The sequence below is a fragment of the Indicator indicator genome, chromosome 4, assembly GCF_027791375.1.
Source record: "Indicator indicator isolate 239-I01 chromosome 4, UM_Iind_1.1, whole genome shotgun sequence".
Lineage (NCBI taxonomy): Eukaryota > Metazoa > Chordata > Aves > Piciformes > Indicatoridae > Indicator > Indicator indicator.
Window position 1 is genome coordinate 10,741,621 of NC_072013.1, and position 24,149 is coordinate 10,765,769.

The 24,149-nt window shown below is 41.2% G+C and overlaps 1 protein-coding gene across 4 annotated transcripts in view; it reads right to left on the bottom strand.

Moving 5' to 3' along the window:
* Nucleotides 1-3,101: 3,101 nt before the first annotated feature.
* The window catches only part of PHF21A (PHD finger protein 21A), a 96,784-nt gene continuing 75,736 nt past the window's right edge, over nt 3,102-24,149 (bottom strand). The window contains exons 6-16 of one of the 4 annotated variants that reach the window (XM_054400416.1): nt 22,803-22,886; nt 20,416-20,712; nt 18,573-18,671; nt 17,469-17,520; nt 16,596-16,675; nt 16,119-16,179; nt 13,518-13,681; nt 7,690-7,845; nt 6,046-6,121; nt 5,608-5,711; nt 3,102-3,358 (exon numbers count right to left, since the gene is read on the bottom strand). In XM_054400416.1, coding sequence (XP_054256391.1) covers nt 3,104-3,358; nt 5,608-5,711; nt 6,046-6,121; nt 7,690-7,845; nt 13,518-13,681; nt 16,119-16,179; nt 16,596-16,675; nt 17,469-17,520; nt 18,573-18,671; nt 20,416-20,712; nt 22,803-22,886 — 1,428 coding nt within the window. In that variant the 3' untranslated portion in view covers nt 3,102-3,103. Of the gene's footprint in view, nt 3,359-5,607; nt 5,712-6,045; nt 6,122-7,689; nt 7,846-13,517; nt 13,682-13,775; nt 13,799-16,118; nt 16,180-16,595; nt 16,676-17,468; nt 17,521-18,572; nt 18,672-20,415; nt 20,713-22,802; nt 22,890-24,149 lie in introns of all 4 variants that reach the window. The other 3 variants (XM_054400418.1, XM_054400415.1, XM_054400417.1) reach the window with 3 other exon arrangements.

Below are 24,149 nucleotides of genomic sequence, written 5' to 3' on the forward strand. Positions count from 1 at the left end.
TAACTAAAGTTGGCCTTTCACAGTCTGGGCACACAAAGGCTGTAACCAAAGGGACATAAAAGTCTGTAGTCATCTACTAAGATTGTGGATGCCTGGGAGAAGCAGCAGCAGCCGCCAGTTTAACACCTCCTGGATGGTTAACTGCACTCACATTCAAGTATGGCTACCAGTGAACTTCCCTCCCCTCCTGAACTGCCAAGGAAAGCAGGAGGGTGATGAAGTCTTCAGGCGTAGGGTGCTACCCCCAGATAGTGCAGTGTTTCCAAGAGAGCTCAAAAGGTAACATCAGAAATAGAATGTTAGAACCATGAAGACTCAGCACACCTATCTCTAGAGACTCTCTCACCGGGAATGTATCAGTGCTTCAGAAGGTGATGTTACCCAAGTGGCCAAAAGCAGTGTCACCTGAGAATTGTGCTGCTAGCAGCTGGTTCATACCCTAAAGAAAGAAGGCTCATGTTCAGTATGTTTCTTCCCTTCATACCTTGAAATACACAGCCCTTTGTTTAAATGCTATGGGTTGCTGGCCCAGTGCTGCCCTATGGTTATGGCTGCTGCTACTGGTACAGGGTTGATGTAAGGACATTTTGAGTTAGACTGCTTTTGATGTCGCCTACCCAGCTATCTCCCTACCTATCCTTCCAGCTCTCCTAGTTTCAGAACAGAACTCAAATATCAAAAGGCAGAGTTGAGGTTATCACAGGTTCAGCTGAGAAGTGCACTTAAGAGCCACTTTCCCAACTGCAGACAAATGTGAGAACTCAGGCTATCGTTTCTGAGCTCAGAGCTGATAATAGTGCACACTCCTACAGAAGGAATAAAAGTTCTTAAAGGGCAGAAGGGCAATATAAAGGACAGGGAAGAAACCATCCCCAAGAATCCCACAGAAGCATATTTGGCTGTGGCAGCAAAGAGATGCTCAGGCTAAGCAGTGTCTGGAATATTCACTTCTTGCTCAGAAATGCATCTTTGTGATCCCAAACTTTTCTATCTTCCATTAGAAAGAGCTGAGCAGGTCTGCCTCACCACCAACACACGTTCTCAAGGGCACCACACCTGGGACTCTCGCCTTTCACTGTGTCTGTAGTGGCTCAACGCTGCTCCCACAGGAAGTACAGGGATTTTTCCCAGCACTTCTAGTGGAAATGGGGTTTGCCCAAATGCTTGTATGCACTAGTGAAACTAGGCAGCTCTGGGACACAAGCCTAAAGTGACCAGAATCAGCACTCTAAGCTGAGACAGACCCCAAAATAACAGACAGCAGGGCAAGCTTTGCTATCTAGCATGAGAAGAGTATACATAAGAGATGAACTTCTTAAACAAGAGGATGCAAGAGGAGGCAATCTCAGCCCAGCCACCTCACTGGCTGTCATTCTCAAGCTCTCATCAGCCTGTATCACAAAGCTCTAAAAGCCTGAAACCAGCATGCTGCCAACTGCTTTTCTCCGGGTGACAAACACAGGAAAGAATGGGAGAGACATGGCAACAGCAGAGACAAGCCTGGCAGATCCTCCAGGTGGGCTGAGATCCAGCACTGCAGGAGCTGATTCTCTTCAGAGTTTAGCCAGTAACATGTATGGTATAACCTATGGAAACTGTCCCATTGGATTTTAAAACAGAAACACAGCAGAATGTCATCATAAATAAGCAAAGTCTGTGTTAAAAAATTCTAAGTACACAGCGTTTTCTCCAGTTCTGACACCTTTTTAATAGAAATCACTTGTTTAGGAAACAAATAGCACTTTTGTAATTTTTTTTTTTTTACAATGTTTCTTACCTTGATCTTATTTTTAAGTAACACTAGGAAGACCTCAATATCTTTTATTTTCCTTTTTAATTTAAAAAAGTTGTTTGGTTTTTTTTTTTCCGTTTTTTCTTTTTTTTTTTTTCCCCCAGATACAAAGATTTCGCCCTTGCATAAAAAAACAGTGCCCAAAACGATGACACAAGGACTCACAAAGACTCACTGTATCTCACTGACACTATTACTTCTAATCTATACCATGCAAGGTCCCATCTACCTCTTTAATTAGACTGTCAGCCTGAAAAACAGCTTTTCTATTCCATATTTAGTTCTTGTTACCAAAAGAAGAGAAAGGAAGTGAAAGAAAAGGACATTTCTCTGTTCAGTTCACACATCTGGGTCATGTGCTACTTTGTTCAGGATACCTTTGTTGTTTATAAATATAGAAAAGGGTTGGAATCTCATTTTCAAGTAATCGACGCACATTTTTCTTTCGGGACACCTCCGTCCAATGCTCCAAGCTGGCCCTGGATTCTGGCCCTCTATTTTCCCATTCCCAACATAGGTTTTTTTCTCCGGATGAGTGTGAGGACCCAAACCAATTCTGCAAAGCATATCTGTTGTTTAATGTGAAGAAATAGGATGAACCCACAGCTGTTGGGACAGTAGATCCTCAGCCTCTACATGTGCTGGTTACTCAGTGAAAAGTCCATCTCCTTTCCTTTTGTACATCTCCTGTCTAAACAATAGTAAATACTGCTTATTTGATAAGACTTGTCCCTTCTGGGCACTGGGATTTGATAATTTATATTTCTGGTTGGGTTTGTTTTGTTTTGGGTTTTTTTTGGTTTAATAGTACTGAGAGTTTAGAAACAGGAAAAGCCCACAGGCTCTTTGGACTTGGTTTTGTTTTTTTGTTTTGTTTTCCCCTAGCTAAACAAACTGTTCTGCAAATAAGGATTTGAAACCTGCTCTCCTCCCTCGTCCCTGCTCCTCACCCCAAACGAAAAATAAAACAAACCTATAGTGGCTGTGGAGGCTGCTGCAGGCACACACTGGTGTAAAATATAGAGAGAGTAAATATATTATTTCACTTGGCATGGTGCTGGCAAAGAACCCCCAGCTGGCACTATTCATGTAACATGATCCAAACTTTGCATGTACACACAGAATAAGAAGGATCAATTGGCAAACTCCGGTGCCGCCTGGCACAAGCATCTTCACGCTCTCTCTGGAACCAAAGAACTAAAGAATTCTGCACTTTCCAGAAGAAATCCGGTTTTTGCTTTTCTAGAGTTTCGTTATTTTGCTCTTCCTCCTCGCCGCCACCTCCCCTGGCTCCTGCTGAGCTCCGCTGTGTTATTTAGTCTCATCGCCCTTGTTACAGTTCACCATGCAGCTCTGGGAAGGGGAGGGGGCTAAGGTGGAGGTGGCAGCATTAGTATTGTTAGTGGAGTCCATGCCGTTGGAGATGGCTACTGAATTGACCTCAGAGTTTATGGGTTTTGAAAGGTCGATGCCTTGGATGAGGCGGATCAGCTGTTTTACCTTCTCCAAGGAGCTGTGCATCTCCTTCTGTTTTGCAAGGTTGGTGTTCTTCATTTCCATGCATTTCTGCAGCAGAACAGAAGAGCAGCAGTAAGTTCAAGCTTATGAATGAAAGAAGGAATGAGAATCTCAGAATGGTTTGGGTTTGAAAGGACCTCTAGAGGTCATCTAGTCCAACCCCTGCTGCAATCAGCAGGGGCATCCTCAACTAGATCAGGTTGCCAGAGCCCTGTCGAGCCTCACCTTCAGTCTCTCCAGGGTTGGGGCCTCAACCACCTCCCTGGGCAAACTGTTAGAGTGCTTCACCACTCTCATGGTAAAGAACTTGTTCCTAATACCCAAACTAAATCTACTCCATTGTCCCTTGTCCTATCACTGCAGGCCTTTGTAAACGGTCTCCATCCTTCTCGTAGGCCCCCTTCAGGTGTTGGAAGGCTGCTATTAGGTTTCCCCAGAGCCTTCTCTTCTCCAGGCTGAACAACCCCAGCTCCCTCAGCTTGTTTTTGTAGCAGAGGTGTTCCAGTCCCTTGATCATTTTCGTGGCCCTCCTCTGGACCCTCTCCATCAGGTCCTTGTCCTTTCTGTATTGAGGGCTCCAGAAGGACTATGATGTTCAGGGATCTAAATGCAAGTGCTCAAAAAAGTCTGCAGCTAGCAGAAGAAAAGTCTCAAGGCTGTGTTCACAGGAGAATTCCTATTTGCAGGCTGAGAAATTTAATTGCCAGGATGTGGCTGTCACCTGGTACAGTCCCCTTTCTTCCCAAGGTGTTTTGCAAATGAACACAGACAGCTCCATCCTTTTCTGTTCCTTTTAAAGGGAAACTTCCAAGTCTAAGTTCTTCTTATTTTTGTCTATTGGCATTGCACTGCTGAAACGTCTGCAAGCTCAGGCATCCCACTACAGGTGACTTCTGGCATTGTGTGCACACACCTCTAATGGGACACAGCTCTTGCTTTCACACACATCCGAGTAGGAACATCACTTTCTCCTCTCAGCAAATAAAAGGGCACTTGAGAAGAAAAGGAAGCCCTTCTTTCTTCACTTGAAAACCTTACTTTGTGGCCACTTTTCTCTTAGAAGCAGCAGCAACCTAGCAAGCTCATCAGCTGAGAGTCAGGGTAAGAAACTTTGAAACTTGAAATGATGTTTCAAGGATGAAAAAACTGCTTCTGTCTATACATGAAACTCTCAGAAATGAGGAGATGGTAGCAGTGTCCAGAACACAGGCTCTTATTAAGATGGCAACCTTCCTACATTTTTTAAACCTTTTATCCATGCTGATCTCCAGTCACTGTTGGATTTCAACATTACTATTCTCACACACAGGTCATGGCATCGTAAAACACCACAACATTTAGACCTACTATGTCTGTCTTAGTTCCAATGGAACTTGAAACAACGACTTGACCATATAAACCAAACCATTCTCCTTATCTGGGTTCATCACTGAAAATCAGTGTTAGTGCTGCTCAGGTTATGCCCAGCTACTGCTAACCAGAAGATGGAAAGTCTCCAAAACAGCTAACCAGCACCTCTCAACACCTGTTTGCTCACAGACATTTGATTTGTATTGGTGGCTTTTAGGGGTCTATAAATGTGGGACACTTACTTGTTCTAATGGGTAAAGACGGGCAGACAGGAAGGTGCCTCTGTATTTAAACAGACAAGTCTGCACTTCTGTGTGCAGCCTTACCGATGCTGCCACACTCGGTGTTTCTCATTCTGTGATACTGACTACACTGTGGGGCTCAAACTTTACACTGGAAACTCAAGACCCTGATTTAAATATTAAAATGAGAAGAGAGGGCAAATTAATACAGATGCTCTGATTACTGCAATAAACTACAGGGGAGAACTACAGCACTGTCTCATTATTACTGTGCTGTGGCACTGTGTCCAGCTGCTGACTGCCTTGGCAGCATGTCAAGAGCCTGAGAGGTAGTCAGGAGTAAACGGTCACTTTTGTGTTAGCAAGGTCTGGAAAACACAGCAAGACAGAGAGGCCAAACCTTCTTAAGTGAGCCACTGGAGAACTAAACAATCTATTTCCTATAGACAATAATGCTTTGGGTCGCGTTTTTCACCTGCTGAGATTATACCTCTGCAATATATGGTCAGCATGGTTCACGTACATGTGACTCAATGTTGCCCATGCTTACATTCCTGCTCCCCAATGTCCTAAAAGCAAAGGAATGTGTTCAATCTTCAGTAAATACAGTGGAAGACAGTCCTGTACATGAAGCCACTCTGGTTTTCTCTCTGCATTCTGGCACTAGGACACAGGTGCAGAGGCATTTGGGAGGGCAATACTCACCGTTATAGAATTGCTGAGTTGTTTGACCTTCTGCTCTAGTTGTTCTCTTTCCTGTTTTAAATCTGAACTCCATTTAAGTAGTTTCTGTTTTTCCTCTTCTTTTGCTGCAAAAAAAGAAACCATTAATCAGAAATATCTAAAATGTTCCTGTTACAAAAGTAGAAGGAGGCTCTAAACTGCTTCACATAAGGAGGGGAACTGTGTTTCAAGTCAGTTTAACAACTTCTGCACTTACATCACCCCCCAAAATTTCACCTACATACATAAGCATCAAAAACACCTTAACAAATCTTTAGACGGCTACTTTCACTTCACTAATGAATGAGGTTCTTCCCCTATATTCTCTTTTTGTAAAGGCAGTACCATTCTATCTCACTCCCAAAATAACCCCTTCCGTTATTAAGGGTGAACCAAACATAGTGTTCTTCATGTTCCTACCTGCTTTATATGCAATATATGAATGAACAATTGCTAAAGTTCCTGGCCATGGGATTGCTTCTTCTTTCTTTAGCATCTGAAAGAGAAGTGTTTAGAGATTTAGCTGGTGCAAAATCTACCTCCAAAGAAAGAAAAAAAAAGAGTGAAGATTTTCTTTCATGGCTGTGATTAGCCCTGTTAACATGAAGCTTCACAGGCCTGTTCTGATATTTAACAGAGGGAATTATTCACAACTGCATTGTGGCTCCCACAAAGCAGACCTGTTTCTTACAGATGTCAGCATTTCCTCAAATTCCCTCCATAGTCACAAATAAAGTCTGCTAATGAAACTGAACAACTTAAAAGAGGAATGAAAGGATAATATATCTGAATGCAAAGTTGCCAGGAGACATAAACATTATTTCATGGTTCAGACAAACTGCTGACCTTAGTTGTTCTGGGAGAAAAGTTTTCATGGCACAGAGCAGTCTCCACACCATATACTGAAGCATCACACTTCCTGGCTCGTAAAACGGGAAACCCTCCTATTTCCCCTTCTTGTCAGAATTGTCTTGATGGAGCAGACAAACCCTCTTTATAAGGGTAAGCACCACTGATGTCTTTTAGATCCTTCTTACCAAACTTTTTTTTGAGAAGCAAGACAGGAACTTTTGATAAGTACATCCAAGGTGGGTCTAAGAAGACAGTAAAATTACTCAAGATTTTCTCCAGCTTAATTTTGTGGGAAGCTAGCTGAGAAATATGAAGAGGAAGGGTAAGGTGAGAGTAGACAAAAGCACAAATAGTGAAGTGGTAATGCTCCCTCCTCTCTTGTAATGACTGACCAAGTCACTTCAGTTTTGCATGATCATTCTTCTGAAGAGTCCCACAGCACATCAGGCTGTTTACTTATGCTGCTACCATCTGGCTAACCAAAGGTCATGTGGGCAACCAAGCAATATGCTACGTAACACAGAATGCTAACAGCTCCAGGCTGCTGATCATCAGCAATCCCTTGCAACTCCTGGAGTTCCACAGAAGGGTTAGGGATACCACAGTTTACTTCTTTGTCTTGCAATCTCAGTGCAATTATAAGCAAACTACTAAATCATCATCTTTCCAGTTGTGTTCTTTCAGAGAGGGATCTGGAAGGACAAACCATCAAACTGTTCATATATCCTCATTATACTGATGTGGGATGATATTATTAAAGAGATCACTGGAGACAACCCTCTCTGGTATTTGATTTGTTTGAGCAAACAGAGGCTTCTATCTGCTCTCTCTGTTGAGGTAAACTTGTGCAAATGTTTTATTTATCTGTCCAGAAGAATATACTAATAACTTCTGAAGAAGCAAGATGAACAGCAGCATTTCTATGGGTCACAGAGAACCTTTCCCAAAAGTTTGCCCAGAAAAAGGGGGAAAACACAAGGGTGACAAATAAAGACCCCAAATCTGGGAGCCAGACCTAACAGTTTTGCCTTGGCATGCATTCCAGCAACAGTAATTCCATCAAATTCACACAACCCTAACTACATATCAAATAGATTTGCTCAGTGTCAGGCTGTCTTGATCTGAAAAGCAAGCCAAGTGATCTGGTTATTTTCTTTAACAGTGAAAAGCCTTTATGGTGCATTGTATATAATACTGCTTGCCAAACAATACCTGGTCTTGACATTTGGGACAGATCCACATGCCCTTGGGAATGGTTTTCAGAGGTGGGTCCAGACAGTCCAGGTGATAAACACGTGAACATGTGTCACACATCAGCAGCTGCCCGCTTTTTCTGCAAACACTGCAGAAGTCCTCGTGGATGTCACCCTATAAAATGGAGGGGAACGGGGGTAGGTGAGAAAGAGAGAGAAGGCAAAAAGTGAACTTTGACATCTACATCTTAGTTGTCAGTAAAGATTACAACCTGAACTACTTCTAAGGGGATGTGAAATGGTCAAGCTCTTTTTGGGTTGAGAAACAGGAAAACCAGGCAGGACATCAGGAACACTGACATCTGCCCTCCCAAAGCAAAATTGTTACAGCAAAAACTTGTCACCACACCTTCTCTTAACAACCACTACACCCCTAGCCTTTCTTAAGATCCCCCTTCATCCTGCCTAAAGTGATGAGCTACTCACTTTCTTAACCCTTCTCATTTCTGGATGTAAGCACAACTCCACCTCAGGAATGCTGATGAGGCTGTCTCTTGCCAGTAATACTATGTAAAAAACCCCAACTGAGTGACTTAAAAGAACACTGTCAAATATTTAGGTCACCTTTAAAAATGAAACTGGAAGGAAAAGGTGTTGTGCTTGTAAATGAAAAAGAACAGGATGAATTATGTTCTGAGACAATTCTCTTTACTACACTTAGTTGCACCAGAAAAGCTATGACTCAAAATTTTCTCATTCTTGAGAGTCCTTTATGGTTCATCACTAGCATAGGCTGAGCGCCAGGATGAAGGAATACCAAAAGAGATTTTCTAGCTAAGGGATTTTTAAGAGGAAAAAAAAAGAAAACATTACTGGCAGTGTCTCTCAAAAAACCCTACGTTTTGTTACTACTGCATTGCCATGTGAGAGAATTCTTTTCTACAGCCATTAACTTCCCACAAAGGTAGATCTTATATTTGTTACTTTTTCTTCTCTCTCTTTCCTCCTGTTTCTTCCATCCCATGCTTGGAGCAGTGTTTCGACTTGGGTTTTTTTGTTTTGTTTTCCAGACAGTTGAACACAGAGGCATGAAAGAAAGATGGCTCAGCATCCACAGAGGAAAAGAGCACCCCAGCTCTCTCTTCTCATGCCTGTGGGCTGTTTTCCTGGCAACTTGACATACTCAAGACCTCACCTAGAGTCTAAAACACATGCTTTCCACTGACTTTGGTTGAAGTTTCATCCCCCCAATATCTGAGAGGTCACGATCTCAGGACATCTGTGTTGAGTCAAACTGCGTGCACATGCTTGCCCTGTATGAAATACCAATGTGTGGAAGGTTTCATTTTGACCCATCCAGTCTTTTCACCTGCTTGAAGAAGTTCTATCAGTCTGGAGGGGTAGCAGATTTGGCTGTGCACAACATTAAGTTTCCAGGCAAGAAAAATGGTGCTAATCTCTACTATGGATAAAATATTAAATGCATTAGAAGAATGACACACAGGCAATCTGCTCAGGTTTCTAGTTCTCAGCTTTATTGCTGATGAGGCCTTTCTTTGAAGGGAAGGCTATTCTTCTCTTAATTCCCAAGGTTAGCACTGATGTCATGTTTTGTAAAGCATCAGTCTTTAGTGAATTTTCAGTGCCATGTTTTGGTTCTGTAACTGCCAGGGATCACAGAGAGCTGGGTTATGGCATTGCTTCATTCTTTAACACCAAAGAGTTGTTCAGTGTTAAATGAAGAAGTAAATAAATGACATTTTATGCCTCTTGTGACGTGATCTATGGAACCAGGCTGGGAAGAACTGCTTTTCCTCTATCATGCATTCTGTGTGTACAAGGAAAAGAATGCAGGCAGGAGATGTCATATAAACTATACCAAAATCCTCTGCAACATAAGGAAAAATTTAAGAGGAAATACACAGATTTTAGAAGAAGATTGTCATTCTAAAGAATTACATGTGTCAAGATGCTTTAGTTGCCACAGACTACACCATGGCACTTGGTAACTGGCTCAGGTGCAAACGTACTAGTGTGTTGAAAACCAAACCTGTTTTGTCTAATACCCTGCAAAAAGAGACCTACACAAGAGACACAGGCAGTTGCTTCTAGAGGGAGAGACATTTAGAAATGTAGACTCAGAATCTTCTAAATTAACTGAATGCTTCAAAACCTGAAGTGACACAGCTGGTCAGTGAGCAGTGTGGCTGAATAAGTTGAGATGACAGCACACATGCACAATATCCACAGTGGTTCACAGCCAATTGCCAAATAGAAAAAAAATGAAGAAAGAGAGAAAAGAAGAGGGGGGGGGGGGGAAGCTTTACTCAATCCTACCTGCTGCATTACTTACTTTTCCAGGTTCTATTCCTACTTTCTACCCTGCCATCCTTACCACAAATCCCATCTTGCTTCATCCTTCCTTCAAGATTTATCCCTGTCATTCAGAGAATGACAAGTCAGGAGAAAGGCAAGAAGGCTGCTCTGGACCACGGTGCCTTATGCCAAGCACATGGTCTGATTTGCAGTTTTCATAGGCTGGCAAAAGACAAAGATTACTCAAGTGCTAAGCACCAAATTCCTGTTCTAAAGCCTGTAGGACTCAGACCTCAGCAAATTAATGACAAAATATTTTCAGTATTGGCAAAACTGCAGTTTTCGTCTACATCTGCTTGAGGAACTGCTCAATACTTTTAACTGAGGCTTCTGAAACAGCCTGTTACTAAGGCATGCCCTGTTTTCAAGTGCCCAAATGCTAGAGGCTGTAACTGCAGACATCATTTGCTGTCCTATCTGGAATAAAGAGACCTTTCTATATTCACATCATCTGCTGGCAGTGTAGATCCTCTTCAACATGACATGGACGGCCTTCACTGCCAAAAGAAGTGATCCTGCCTTTTCTGTATGCCCAGACACTCATTTCTGTCCCCTGCATGAGCCTGGCACAGGAACGTGTGTGTCTACAAAATTAACCAGATTAAGGCATGATCTTGGCTAAGATTAACAATTTTTAGCTACACCAGTTCCATTATGCAGATCACAATGTGTCCTGAGATATAGCTGTGCTGAAACAACACAGGAGGCCTTTAAGAGGTGAGAAAAGACTGCTGGTGACAGGCAGGACAGCTCTTCTCAGTGGTGGCACCAGTCAAACTCTGGCATGAGCATTTCAGTGTACAATGTATTGCATGAGTGTGTGTGTATACATCCATATACACATACACACACACATATATATATGTAATTAAACTTGCAAGCTCCAAAGACCTGATTTTCCTCTTTGCCTTCACCTCCAGCATGGCTGGTAGCGTTGGTATTTAAACACGCAGTACTTTCCCAGCATTATATGGCACTTTTCCAGCCAAGGATGCTAAAGGTTTTCATAAGCATTGCTAAGTTCTCAAAACTCAGAAGGGAAAAGGAAGCAGCACGCCAAATGTAGAAATGGGGAAAACCAAATCACAAAAAAAGAAAAAGGGATGTGACCGCACAAGCTTACTCAGCAGTTTTATAAGAACTTATTAACCAGCTCATGATGGCAATGAGAAGCCTTTCCTCTATTTGTGATGAGCAAGTAAGAATTAAAACTTGCAATGGAAGAAAAACAGATCTCTTATGGACTTCCTTTCCAATATGTTGCTGATTCTCAAGGGCTTAAGATTCAAATTTTGGTTAACAGTCTATTTTGAATTAAAAAACATTTTTTGTGAGCACTTTGAAATGTATTTTTTTTATTTTATGTGGATTTTACGTTATATGGAATTCAATAGCAAATATTTCTGATAAGTATTGCCCAATTGGAAGTGAATAAGCATTGAATGGAATTTTGGGATAACATTCTTTCAAAAAACTAACCCCACAAAAACGTCAGTGCTGTCTAAAGTAAATGACTTGTCTGAGAACATGCTGAAGGAGATTTATATATGATTCTAAAGGGAAAAGAGTGCTCTTGTGCTACATTGTGATATGCTCAGGTAAGAAGGAATGCTAATTACCTGCTGTGTAATCCTTCATTGTCTCCTTCAAAATACTTCTATTTCATTAATTAATGACTATTAAAGCAACCTAGGCCTAAATACATCCAAATCCCGAAAATTCAGGGCGTTCACAACTAGCTTTGAATGCTATAAAAATTCCTCTTCTGGATTTATCTTGCTGCCACCAGGCACTGCAGAAAACAGGGCAAAACCTCATTATACAGCTTTGAGAGCTCTTACACAGTGGGAAGAGAGTTGGCAGTATGCACACAAAGGTCAGAGATGGGGAAGACCCTCCCACCATATGATCCAGTCCTTCCCTTGGGGCTAGTGCAAAAAAACCTGTACTCTCCAGCATGTTTGCTAGTTGTTTGTACTGCTTACTTTCAAAAGTCCCCAGAGATGGAGCTGCCCCACCTTCTCCCTGAGGGGCTGTTCCACAGCCCTATTCATTTGACTGTCAGGAAAGGGTTTTTACACTCAAGTGCTATTCTGCTCTCAAAAAGAGACTCTATAAAAGAGAACCTTTTAATTTCACATACATAATCCCTGGGTATCAGAATTGCATTTATTTATTTCAGTGACTCAGACACACTTGTACTATTTCTATTCCTGTTACCTCTGCAGAACAAACACAGTTCAGAGGCAAGAAGCCCTGGTTTCTACCCCTTATTGTATGTGGCCAGTAGAGTTGGCCTCTCAGTCTATGTAGTTACAGTGATGCAACTGCATAGGTGAAAATGAAGTGGCTCAGTTCTTCCTTATAGCTCATTTCAAACCATTGTGCCTCAATTATATGTGATAACATGGTTAAAAAACAAGGAGGGAGGAAGGCAAAGGAAAAAAAAAATAAAGAGGCTGCTCTGACTCAGACTGCAGAAGGAGTTTGCAGCACTGTTATGAAGAAATAAGCAAGCACCTTTTTATTTTTAAACTGTGCCCAGTAAGTACCAGTCATTAAAATGTAAGTACTTTACTGGAAGCATGCTACAGCTCTGGAGGATTTTTGTGCAATGAATTGTTCCACCTCCACTCATCACCCACAGTGCACTTTCAAGCAAGCCATAGTGTCCAGTCCCTTCATTATGCCATTTTGGACCTACACAGTGACTCAGTCCAATCTTCTCACACTATTTATCTCCTAAAATGTATGCATGACCTTCGATTTTTTTCTTCATGTGTTTGCAAGAAATGGAAGCAATGAAATAACTGAAATAACTGAATAGGTCTCAGCAGCTTAACAAAGGTTGTGCTTCGAGTAGCAAAAATCTTATCTTTGAATTAACTTAAAATAAGGACACTTCCTTCTTTTTAAACGACAGGAGCAGATTTCATTCAAGACAGATTTTGCAAGGTGACCACAGGGGAGATGTATTTAGCTATGCCAGTACACCAGGAGTGCCAAACTGGTGCTGTATGCTCTGCTCCTGGCTGTTCTGTGTCACCTAAGCAGTCTCCCTCCTCCTCTCATTACAGAAACACCACAACTTTTTGTTCTTATGTTCTGTAAGTAATACTTTCCATTCTCCCCTTCCCCCTTTTTCATGGATGACAGATTCAATTCAGTCAGACAAGATTTCAGACACTGCACAAAGGAAATGAGCTCATCTAGCATGCCTGGTGCCTCCCAATGTTTCAATTCACTGAAGGAGTTATAAATAAAATCTCCACAGGACAAGAACATAGGTGCAGGAGCGGGTAACAAAAAAAAAAAAAAAGGGAAGGGTGTTCAAAGAACGCTGGACTGTTCCACTGCATGAATCAGGGCACGTTGGGAGTGAGGCTAAAGAAACAAAATCTGCAAGGATTCTTCTTGTGGCCGTTTCTGCTTCTCTCTCTACAAGTGACCCCCTCCCCAGGAGTTACTTACGTCTGTGGAGCCAGGGCTAGGCAGGGACACGGGCTGCACGGCTGCGGGGAAAGTGAATGTGGTCTCTGTCTTTTCATTTTCGGGGGAGTCAGGATAACCGGACAGGGGGGACGTGGGGGTCAAAGCCCCGAACCCCAGCACTGTGTTGTATTTAGGTGGACGACCTACATGGTAACAACAGGGAACACACACACAGGGGGGAAAAAAAAAAAAAGTAGGGGGGGAAAAAAAAAAAAAGGAAAAAATGATCTTACATACCTTTGGCCAGTGGTCCTCATTGGCTAGCGTGAAAAAGGAAATGATGTAGCACAGAGAGGAAGTTAATATAAAAGTTACAAGTGGAAGGACAGAAGCAAAAGATTCAAACATTGTTTTAGAAATCTTTGAAGTGGAATTTTGCAAGGAAAGAACAATTAAAAGATGTATTTCAGAAGGAAATAGAGATAAGCTCTGTAGAAGGTCAAGGAATAGCTCCTACAAAAGCAGCATGGGGCCACTTGCCACTCCTAGAAATTAGGCTATTCTGTTTTCAGGGAAAACATGCTGGTATCAAAGCCAGACAGAAGCTACAAAAACTACTATTAAATCCTTTCTACTGGTATCCCACACCTCCCTATCTTTCCTGCGTCAGCATAAATCTACACAAAGGTTAAGTCCTTTATCAGAGACCAACACTCACCAACCCCCTCCTTTTCTTCCCCTCTTTTAAACCTTTTCACCCACAGATCAGCACTTTCTACCCTCCTGGTACCTTTTATAAATGGGGCTACCTCAAGAAACAGGTCCTGTCGTCTGACCCATAACACCAGCACTAGCACACTGTAACCTATCGCTGGTCTTCCACTGTAACCCCTCCCCAAAGTCTATATCCTTTCCTAGATTTTTTCAGTCAGGTGCATTTGATTATGCACAACTCCATAGACTAGCAGACGTGCAAGATGTATTTGTAACAATTTTCATAAAATTCTGTATGCAAAGCAAGAAAGCAAAACCCAGTATGTAACCATCATTTCTCCCTCCAGGGTAATTTATGGATATGTAAACATAAAGGAGTTAGGATCTAGGAATAATTCCCCAGATCTTCTGTTTACAGATTGTCAGTCTATACCTATTAACATGCTAAACCTTGCATTTAAGGCCTGGATACGTTCCAGAATTTAGTATGCCCTTGGAAACGGATTTCTGCTAGTGATGTCCATGGCTGAAATTTCTGACATGCTCAGCACCACCTAGAATTAAACTAAAGCTCTCAAGGGCACATGCTTGCATAAGCTTTTCACCTAATATATAGCTATACTAAATCACAAAACAAATGTATACATCCCAATCTTTTGTCAGTTGAAAATGTGTGCTACTGATGAGGTGCTGATGCAAGGTACAGGCTCACAACAGTGTGAGGAGAAAAAAAAAAGAAAGTATAATAGCAGGCAGTGTGCAAAAACAGGCTCAGAGAGTGTCAAGTACAAAAGCATGCAATTGTTTTCATTGCTACAGTAATTGTTTACAATGAGTTATAAAACAGAATTAAGAAATCATTACTAGAAGAAGGAACATTGACTTATCCACAGAGCAAATGCAAAACACTCTCTCTCTCTAAAATCTACATCATATCACCACAAAACCACATTTAGTGTTATTAGAGGATACACAGCTTTTATTTAGGAACAACACAGCTGCTCAAGTGTCAGCTCTGCCATGTTGTCTGCTGGACTGAAGAGGTGTATCAAGGACAGCACAAGTCAAATGATTATTTGACCTTGAAGCCAAACCCCACAGATAACTGTACTGGTCAGTGCTAGGTAGGACTGTGAGGGTTTTAATCTGATGACTTTTTTTGGGTGGCAAACTTGGGAGCAGAGAAGGTATTAAGAGTCTTTAAGGACTGCAGAAAATCATCAAAATCTGGGAAAAGATTGTTATGCACTTATGATTGATGCTGTGCACAAAAAACAGCACCACGTTGTCTCCTGTGCTGTTCTGACTCATCTGGGTCACCATAATCTAAGCCTTAAAACTTCACCTGCTCTGCAGAAGGGTTAATACTGAATAATACCACATACCTGTATGAAAGATGGTCTCTCATTTTAAGACAAGTGGCAACTGGCACTCTGGTTGCAAAAAATGCTCAGTATAAGCATGACAGCCTTTGTTGCTCATGAATTCTTCTGAAGGACCCATTTCTACTCCCAGTGGGGAACAAGGCTTTTGTCACACTAAGTTCCCTCTCCTGTTCAAGGTGAAGACACTTTTTCCAGAGCCACCTTCTTCTTGACAGTACCAATACCATTTAGTCATTAACAAGAGGATCCTGACAGCAGTTTTATACCACAAAATGATGTTCAAACATCTCCACCTTTCACTTTGCTCTGGCTCTTGTGGGTTTTTAAAAAAAATAATTTTTTTTGAGAGTCAAATTGTGATGAAACATTGAGCTGCCCAATAAATCTGCTACGCTCATTCCTAGAACTCATGACCTTTGCCAACCACGTAAAATTACTGGACAAATCAAGCACTGTAAAATCCTTCTTTGCAGAAGGGGACTGCGAAGGCAAGATGGAGGAAGCAGGCACAGAGCAGGGAGCAGGTCTAAGTCTACCTCACCTCTTTTACGTGTCCCAGGATGCATTGTGCTGTTCAGGTATGTGACTGTACTCTTCTTGCGCTGCAGGGAAGAACAGAACAGTTTTTGTTGACTAACGGTTTTGGCCACAAAAGCTCCATGCAATAGCTGAGGAAATGCACAGTAGTGCTAAGTGACTTTTCTGAAGTTAGCTTTTTTACACTGTTTCTGAGACCTGGACTGCTGCAGGCTGATAGGCAAGCTGACCTGCTGGTACGACTTAAACACACACTGCCATTTGACTCCAGCTTTACATAGCAGAAGGCAATAAAAGACTCTAAGTTTATAGGAACATCCCAATATATTTACTCCTTAAAAGCCTTGAGGGTCACATTATTGCAGTGGCCTTTTGAATGATAAATGATAGTTAGGACTGAGATAGCTTAGGAGACAGCAACCTGGCAGAAACACACAAGCTCAGAATGAAAACTCCAACTTCCCCCAGAAAAAATTAATACCTCAGGCTCAAAAACAGCTCCACTGTACACTGGATTTGCTGTTGTTCTTCTTTTCCTCTCTTGTCGTTTACTTTGGATTTCTTGTAAAACAAAGCATTCAGGTTAGGAAACAATGGATCTTGGAAATCACAGCTTTCAGAACTGTCTGCACGTGAAGAGAGCTGAGATTTCTACAGAATACCAATCACACCGAATACTTCTGATTTCCGAAGGGGTGGAAAATAAGCTGACAAGGACTACAAATACCCTGCTCAACTAACAAATGAAATGATTGCCATCTTCTTGCCCAGTACTCCACAACCAAGAGATTCTAAACTCACGGTCAGTGTAACTGAGATGTAAAATGAAAAGCCTCTGGGAGCCTTGTTGACACTTAAATATAAATGTAATAGATAAATACAGAAGACACTGAAATGTGAGGTTGTATTCCACTACATGGGATTAAGGAGTCTGAAGTATAAACCAAATTGTAATTTATTATCTCATTCACTACAGAAAACAGTCCCATGAAAATGTGCAATAAATGAAAAATTCAGGTGTGAGTTACAGCAAAATCATCCATGGTGTAACTTTGCAGGTGCAGGGGTTGTCCAGCAAGCCACAGGATTGTCACAAGTTTCTTTCCTACCATCAGAGCGTACACTTTTCCCCTACTACTGATCTCTGTTGCATAAGCAATTGCTTTGTTTCAGTGCAATAGGAGGAATAAAGTATCCAAACCAAACTAAGTTAGATAAGAGTCCAGACAACTCCAATGCATTTTTTGTGGAGGAGAACAATGCACGTGATACAGAAATACTTTGGACATGTACATCCATTTCAGAATGGCCATGAAACTAGAGCTCAAGAACCAACTTAAGACATCTTTCCTACCTTCCAGGTGGTCATGAGTAACTAGTCCCAGAGACACCATGAAGGCAAGTTTCTGTGAGAGGGAGGAAAACAAGATCATGACAAGTCCAGCTGTAAGGATGAGCTATGTCACTGAGGCTCTTTATAAAGTCAGTTGACAGGTAACTAAGCAACAAAAATGTTATTAGCAATATTTGGCTTCTATAAATCGTTTTTCATTCATATAAGTCAAACTGCCTTATGGAGTACAGACAATAGTCCCATTTTCTAGATCTAGAGTTGGCACAGCTGGGAACAAGAAAGCAGTTTCTTTACTTCCAGTCCAGCACCAAACTGACTATGTGATTGCTTCCTAGTAAATACCAACATAGTTCAACTGCCAGCAAGTACTGCTGGTTAAAGATCATTCTCCACATGCTGTGAACCACAAGGAACAAGTCTGTTTTACATTTGCAGTTTGATAAGAGCTATGGCTTTCTTAAAGGATTCTAATTTTATTGCAGGAAGTGCACAGAGATGTAAAAATCAGAATTTGTACTGCAACAGTTAATGTTCACACAGTAGTCAGTTTGAATCCATCTACAAAAACAAATACAGCTGTAATCAGTTTCAAAGCTCTGCATGGCAGGAAGGCTTTAAGAAATATCCATTCTGGCAACTCTTTTCCCTCAAAAAAACAACTGTACCTAAACTAGAATAAAACCTGGGGAGAGTGTGAATTGATTCTTTCCATCCTGCTCACCAGAGCAGAAATATTTTCTAATGCTAAATAAAGACATTTAACCAGCATTAAAAATAACTCCAGGAGTCTAAAACCTCAAAGGAATGGAAATCAACTCTGTAACCTAAGCCTCCTGGTTGAAGAAAGTGTCAGAGGGAAATTACAATCTCATAACTTACAGAAGACTCAGAAGTGAAGTGCATTCCAGGACTGAAAAATGCAATACACTGCATTTACTTAGATTTCTTAATTCTCTAGCCTTGTCAGCTACTGCTGTCCAATAGGAACGTATGGAATGTTTAAGTTAAGGAGTCCCGAGGGAACAGAGAGGGGAAAAAATGTTTTCTATAGGACAGAGTGCTCCGTTTCTTTCTTAAAAGAAAGCTCTGGGTGTGTTCTGATACCTGTGGATTTTCTTCTCGTTTTGGCTTGGGTACAGCAGGTGGAGTAACTGTACGACTTTCTGTTTGCTTCTCTTCTGCTTCCACATGTGGTTTAATAGTCTGAAAAGAAACAGTTTCTCTCATTCAGTGATAAGAATGACTTCTTTTTACTTTGACTAATAAAGCAAAACAAACACTTTTGCAGATACTGGAGAAAAGTAGTTTGAAGCTGCCAGTGCACTAACAAAGACTTAAATGAGGAATCTGATGTGAGAGGAATGTTAAATAAAGTGCTTTCCTTTAACAAAGAATGAAACAGCCTCACCGCCAATCCATTAACCCACGCAGCCATGCAAGCAATTAAAGTCATCTTAAGAGTTCATCACTAAACAGACAGACACTTTAAGAAGAAGGATCCCAAGGAAGACTCCCAGGTAGAAACCATTCCGTATGGCACGTGCATTTTGTAATTCTCACTCCTCAGTCTTCCTATTTCACAGACTTCTGAATGCCTCAAAAACTGTCTCTTTGATTTCTAAGATCTCAGATATTGCTCAAGGTTTTTTCTTTCCTGAAGCCATAAACTTCTGCTATGGTATGATAAACCCTGCATGACAACCCTCAGCCCATAGCATAGCTGTTAAGGCTACAAACTGAGGTAAGCTACAGAGAGACAAACTTTTCCCCTTTATGATATGGGGGGAAAAAATCATGTGTATTAATCCACCAGCATTCTTCTGTGTGTTTTTCAACAGTTGTATTGCTAGCAATTATTCAAAGAGCAAACAAATATTGCTGACATCAGAAGGAGTGAGCATCAGAAGTACGGTATTGTAAAAGCACAACTTCAAATTGTAGAAAAGGGCAAGTATTGCTGAGTAACTTGTGGAACAGCCTTGAGCTATGCAAGAACCTACTCCTGAGAATTCATAAGCAGAACTGAGCATGAGCATATCTTTCATGCACATTATTTTCACAGTCTCCTTAGGTGACTTCAAAAGCAGAAGGTAACTTCAAGGCACATTAGTCTATGAAAGAGTTCTAAGCAAAATATATACTACCATTATTTAAATAAATCACATGAATATTAGATGTTACAGATAACGCATTATGTAGTACACAATATTATACTAACATGTAATATATCAGAGAAGTGAAACAGGAGATTGCTTTACTTGAACTGAATGGCAAGGAGTCTCAGTTGCAATCCACTGCAACTAAAGCAATGTTTTGTTTTATAAAAGTCTTTCCTGGAAAGAGATTTTAAAACTAAACATCTAGAATTCTCTGTTTCTGGGGGTCTCCCTTCCATCCAAGTGATCCAAGGGATCCCATCCACAGGGAACTATCAGCCTTCAGAAGCTGAGTGAGGCTATTTTGCCTCCAATCACAAGACTGCAGATCAAGGAAGAAATGACAACATTTATTGAATTAAATACCCCTGTGATGTTGTGTAGTTTTTGCCTTGGAATTTTTTGCTTGTAATTAGCCACCTTTTGAAAAAAAAGAAACCCAGAAAATATTTTTCCAGTGTTTCTTAAAGGCCTGATATGAACATGGATTTCAGCTGGTACTTGGACACTAGTAGAGCCCTGTGATATAGCTTGTAAGCTACTGAAGTTAGGACAGTAGAGGGAGCATAAAACACTGAAGCATGAGGAAGAGATTCCAGTGGTCCCTGTGAAAGAAAATGGCAACTTCTACAAGTCATTCTATAATTTGTACTGCTGTTGGAACAGGAGTATCTTCGTTATCCACTGAAGACTTCTCCGTGGTTGTCATCCTCCACAAACTGTAGAGTACAGTACAGTAAATCAATAAACCCAGCAGGTTGCATTAGTAGGCATTTTCTATACATCCATACCTGTTTTTCAATGTTTGGTTTGCTGATCTGTACAGTCTGGGGTCCAGCCAGCCTGGTACCCGGCGCTGCTATCACGATGCTGGTGAGCTGTGCCATAGGGAACGTTTTGGCTATGGTTGCTGTCTGCCCGTTAACTACACGGACTGGATGTATGGAGTTCTGAGAGTTGGGTAAAGAGGTGGGTGTGAACTTTGTTGTCAGCATCACAGGCCTCTGAATAAGCTGAGGAGCTGCAAGCATTGGAGGAGGTGCTGGGGCAATAGGAATGTTATTTTGGGCAACTGGTTTAGGTCGAACCTACAAAAGGGAAAAAAAAAAGGAAACAAGAAGTCTTTCAACTCAGGCTGTATAATCTGCAGAAGGCTGCTTGATTTTTATATAGAAAGGACACTCTGCTAAAAATTGCCAAGTATGCTATGAGAAGGAAAAGCCACAATTTCAAACCTACTTGCATAAACCTCGTCCATAACATTTGCATATGCAGTGATTGTCCCTGAAATGGAATTTGGATGCACAGACACTTAGATGGTATGTTTATTGCCAACTGCTTTATCTGTAGCTAAATCAACCGATTGGTTTTCCAAGCCAAGAAAACTAATGTAATATTTGCAGGCACAGCTGGGGCTCTCACATTAAAAGCATGTTTTGGGGCTTTATAGTAAGCTTCCAAAAACTCATGAACAGTTGATTGTGGCCTGAAAAAAATAATTAAAATTTGCAGCAAATTCATGTTACCTCTGTCAACTCTGTACACTGCTTAGATTCCCCCACAACCAATCCTGCTAAGTAAAGAAATTCTCAAGATGATACATTAATGCCTCATTGAAAGTGCTGAAGTCTAGAAGTGCAGTCATTGCCCTTCTCTCATAAGAAAAGAGACACAAGTATCTTCCAATACTCCACTGCTGATACTTGCTTATTTCTTGTCCATTGTTAAGTTTGTACTTATCACATCATTACAGAGCACAGAAGCAGAATACATTACTGTAAAAATTCAGTTTTTTTCCTTATTTGTTTCCTATTGTCCTATCTACTTTTAATACTTCATAATGCATTTTATCATGGAAAACTAGGTCACATTCCAACAGATCTCACCATCCCCAAATCTGAATTGGGTACGTGCCCATCCTTCCTTTTTCCTTTTGTAAAAGATTTAGACTTTTATTCACAGCACGATGTAGTTCTTACAAATGAAATAGTTCCTCTAAGTTGTTTTTTTTTTTAAATGAAGAAGCAATCTGTGTCTTTCCCAAACCATGAAAAAAAAAAAAGCAAACCACAAGTTTTACTGCTCATCAGAGGTCATTATCTATTGCAATACAGAAATACTTGGGAACTGTCTCCAGAGACATCTCATTTTTCATTTTTTGCTCATGAGCAGCAAACAACAATTAGAGCAATTTAAGGCCTTGGGTGACACTTTGATTTTGCTGATCAGCATATGAGAAATTCATAATCACCAACTCATGCAGGTTGAGAGACAGCCCAGGAGGTCTCTAATTTAATCTCCTGCTCAGAGCAAGGCCACCACTAAATTTAGACTGGGTTGCTCAGTGCTTTGTCCAGATATGTCCCGTAAAACTCCACAGACAGAGCTTCCACCATATCTCTGGGAAGCTTCTTCCACTCTTAACTGTCCTCAAAGAGAGAATTGTTTACTTATATGCAGTCTAACCCTTCTCTGTGATTTTCCTGTCAAAGCACCTATGTCTTTATCTTCTTGTTAATTTCCTTGCTGGGTGACCCCAAATTCTCTTCTCCAAACTGAACAAGCCCAGATCCCTCAGCCTGCCCTTGCAGGTCATATATTCCTGCTGTCAGCTATCTTAGTGGACTTTCTTCCCTGGATTCGTTCAGGTTTATCAACCAGGGGATCCAAAACTGCATTCTGTGTATCGGATACAGTTTTATGATTGCTGAGGAGAGGTGGATAATCTCTTCCCTTAACCTGCTGGCGGTGGTCCTGCTGGTACAGCCCAATATGCTGCTAGGCTTTGTTGCTGCCAGAGCATACCACTAGTTTTACCTACCATCAACCACGACCTTTTAAGCAGCGCTGCTCCCCAGCCAGCCAGTCCCCAGCATGTATCTATACAGGGAGTTAGTCCACTTCAAATCCAAGATTTTGCCTTTTTCTGTGCTGAAGCTCAAAGGATTTCTACTGGCCCATTCCTCTGTCCTGTCTAGGGCCCTGTGAATGTCAACACTGCCCTCAGGAGTATTGACAGTGCCCCCAAGTTTGGCATCACCTACTAACCTGTGGGGGATCAATTGCTGCCCCTACCAGGTCACCAACAAAGACTGACAAAATGGTGTTCCTAGGAAGCATTTCCTACCTATGCTATAACTAACCTTTTTCTTCTAGTGCTTATTTTCTGTGCACTCACCTGTGGAAGAAAATTTGGACGAGGAGTAAGTCTGGGAGGAGGGATGAACTGCGGCACTTTTATGGGCTGTGGCGTAGCCTGAACCTGCTAGAAGAACATAAGGAATTGCAGTGAGAGGAGAAGAGCTGTGAAGTTGCTCACCAAAATCAACATCCTGATGTCCCCAGTTTTCTACTCTGCAAATAATTTTTTCACAGTAATAGGTTCCTCATTAGAAATGTATTAAAGACAGAGCTAATCTTACTTTTCAGTCCCTACACACCTTGCTTCACAAATTGAAGGTACCTTGCCTTTCACTTCAACTGTACTAACTACTGTGCTCTGCAATCTAAACCCACTGCACTTGAAGATAATGAAATAACCTATTTGTTTTAACAGTTAAGAATAGTAACAGGCTTTTGATGCTCAGCTACATGAACCACAGTCCTTTCACACTAAATGGCACACAGAATGAAAGAACACCTTGCACAAATGGAGAAGATCTGGAAGTTGCAACTCTTTCAGCAAGAGTCATGACACTGTGAGGGGCTTAAAACACACAGCCTGAAACGTTCCAGAGCAGGCCATTGATTTGAAATAGTTAAGATCTGATTTTAAAGCATCCTAAGTATTTCCCTGTCTAAGTGAAATTAGTTGGACGGAGCTGCCAGATGATTAACCTCTGAAGAGCACTATTAGCTACCCTGAATTGAGCACCCAGTGAGATGCTCTGAAATTAATGTCCATGTTAGTGTCCACTCTTCCTTACCTATGTCCACCTACATATGATTGCAATTTACTTCCAAAAGGTCTTGTACTGATTAATTAATGCTTGGGACAATAGTCTGAGATTTTTGATGAAATTTGCTACAGAAACATGAATCATGGACTATTATTAAAATACAATCATCTTCTCAAACCTAAGTTATTCAGCAAAGAAATAAAGCACAGGCACAAAGGACAGGTGAGAGTGGTGCAAGGGATGACATGGGAAAAGAGAACACTATAAAAAGCTCCACTCAAACAGTCTTCTTTATTCTGACAGCAAAAATATGCCTCATTAGGAAGAAAAATTACTTCCATTTGCATTACTAAACTGCAGTTTTAAATAAAGATACATTTGATTTATGTTTAGTGAAGCTGTAGACTTCACTCCAGAAGTAAACTCCTTGTCGTGTTGCTACACTATGCCTGGTTCCCAGACCAAGAAGCCCAATTCTAAAACATTGCTTCTTTTGTTTCTAGGTGGCAAACTATTCTGGGAAAGACTGTGTGATGTAATCAAGGCACCTTCCAAAATAAATGCTTAAAGGAACATGATCTGTGTATGTGCATGAGAAAACGTTGAGTGAAGACATGGCAGTGGGC